The sequence below is a fragment of the Echinops telfairi genome, unplaced genomic scaffold (assembly GCF_000313985.2).
Source record: "Echinops telfairi isolate 266 unplaced genomic scaffold, ASM31398v2 ScPeMD7_2;HRSCAF=8, whole genome shotgun sequence".
NCBI lineage: Eukaryota > Metazoa > Chordata > Mammalia > Afrosoricida > Tenrecidae > Echinops > Echinops telfairi.
The window spans coordinates 78,234,699-78,237,019 of record NW_022103898.1 but is presented as its reverse complement, the minus strand read 5'-3'; the positions used below and the strand labels follow the sequence as shown (position 1 = coordinate 78,237,019).

At 36.0% G+C, this 2,321-nt stretch overlaps 1 protein-coding gene across 1 annotated transcript; it reads left to right on the top strand.

Annotated features, from left to right (window-relative positions):
* The first annotated feature begins 264 nt into the window (after positions 1–264).
* LOC101645380 (olfactory receptor 6C2-like) lies at positions 265–1,227 on the top strand. Its single transcript, XM_004700587.2, has one exon. The coding sequence runs from the start codon at positions 289–291 to the stop codon at positions 1,225–1,227; it is 939 nt and encodes a 312-aa protein (XP_004700644.1). The 5' UTR covers positions 265–288.
* The last annotated feature ends 1,094 nt before the right edge of the window (positions 1,228–2,321 follow it).

The following is a 2,321-nucleotide window of genomic DNA, read 5'->3' as shown; positions in this document are numbered from 1 at the left end:
TAACTTTAGAACGAATAAGAGATGTGAACCAAGACAATGACAATGAGAAACAACATATAAAAGAAGATAAATGATTAATGCTTTGTGTTTTCAGTTGATATCTATAAACATGGCTGCTAACTAGTGGATTTAGCCTTAGGTTAATATTTAAATATTCCTAGGAAAACTCTACTATCCAAATGCCCAATGCATTACATTAATATTGTTTTCATCTTTCATTCATGCTGCCAGCTGGCTTCTTGTGTCAATTCTCTCTTCAGGCTCAACCGTTCTTGACACGAGGAGGGGATGAGAAATCACACGACAGTAACAACATTCATCCTGCTGGGGATGACAAATGACCCAAATTTACAAATCATTCTTTTGATATTTTTATTCCTCACCTACTTTTTGAGTGTGGCTGGGAACCTGACAATTATCACCCTCACACTTCTGGATTCCCTTCTTAAAACTCCCATGTATTTTTTCCTCCGAAATTTCTCTTTCTTGGAAGTCTCATTCACCACTGTCTGTATTCCCAGATACCTCTACAGCCTGACAACTGGAGATAACACTATTACCTATAATGGTTGTGCCACCCAAATATTTTTTGGGGTCCTCTTTGGAGCAACTGAATTTTTCCTCCTGGCTGCCATGTCCTATGATCGCTATGTGGCCATCTGTAAGCCCCTGCATTATCCGACCATCATGAACAACAAGGTGTGTTCTCGACTTATTATTTCCTGCTGGGTTTCTGGCCTACTAATTGTCCTCCCACCTCTTAGCATGGGTCTCCAGCTGGAATTCTGTGATTCAAACCTCATTGATAGTTTTGGCTGTGATACCTATCCTCTTTTATTGATATGCTGCTCTGACATAATTCTCATAGAAAAAGTTATTTTAACGTTTGCCGTGATAACATTGATTATTACCTTACTAGGTGTGGTTCTTTCCTACACATACATCATAAACACCATTCTGAAATTCCCTTCTGCTCAACAAAGAAAAAAAGCCTTTTCTACCTGTTCTTCCCACATGATTGTAGTTTCCATCACCTATGGCAGCTGCATCTTTGTCTACATTAAACCCTCAGCAGAGGCAGGAGTGGCCCTTAATAAGGTGGTAGGTCTACTCACTACTTCAGTGGCCCCTATGCTTAACCCATTTATTTACACCCTTCGAAACAAGCAAGTCAAAGAAGCCTTCAATAGAACAGTAAAAAGGATTGCATTTCAAACAAAGAAGTAAAATACTATTCCTGTGTTGAGCAGGTTTAATATTTGCCAAATATAAGGATTTCTTCCAACTCTAGATTTGTCAAGCCAGCTTTTCCCCAGGAACATTTTTCTCTTATATTAAACGCAAAAGGGGGTAGCAATCTGTTTGGGTCTCCTTATTTTATTCAAAATTATTTCTTCAATTAATATGTCCATCAAAGACTAGATTCCCAAATCACTCAATATTATAAGAAGGAAATACAAATAAATAAAACCATATCTCTAGTCACATGGTCTTCTCCTGTTGTAGCTTCTAAAAACGCAAAGACTATTTCTCAATTGTTGGGAACACATCAATGCCTCACCACTAAGTTTTCAAGAGCTACTTAAGAATATGTCCTACAGTTTTAAGTATGACATAAAACACAATGGTGCACTCTCCAGCTCGCCTTCAGCTATTCATGAATTATTCCCTGGTCCATTTTCCAGTATTATGTAAAAGAAAGTGAATAGGAAAGTAAAAGGGCAGTGGAGATCATTTTCTTTTTTCATTTTAATTAATTTATTAACAAAAATTCTTCTACTGGATTTGCGGAAAATTGTTTAGATCTTGTTCATTTTCACAAACAAGTAAAGAAGAGACAGTTTAAGATTTTCAAGTTTTGAGTGTCTTTTACTTACTTTTGACATTGATAGTGTCTACTTCAATGCTATATTTCACTATTAATACTTCTCCAACTAGCCATACTTCCACTATAGCATGTGCTAATGAAAATGTTAAAAATTGAGAAAATTAATATAAACAACTGGAGCTGATATTTTGGGCAGAAAATATTTGATGTGCATTTGGTTGGTTAGCAAAGACTAACAGAAAAAAACCTCACTGTCAACTCGTAGCAAACCTATAGGACCAGGACTAGAGACAAACACAGGCAACGTGTAAAAATCCTTAATGGACCTAATGATAATGGAGATGGAAAAATAAAGAGGGATAATAATTTTACAAGATGCTGAAAGCACCTATCTATGTTCTGGCATTCTGAAATATATATTTTTACTTTCATGTGCATGTAAAATTGTTATTTGTATTGAATGAAGAACTTCATGAAATGCCCAGATTACTTT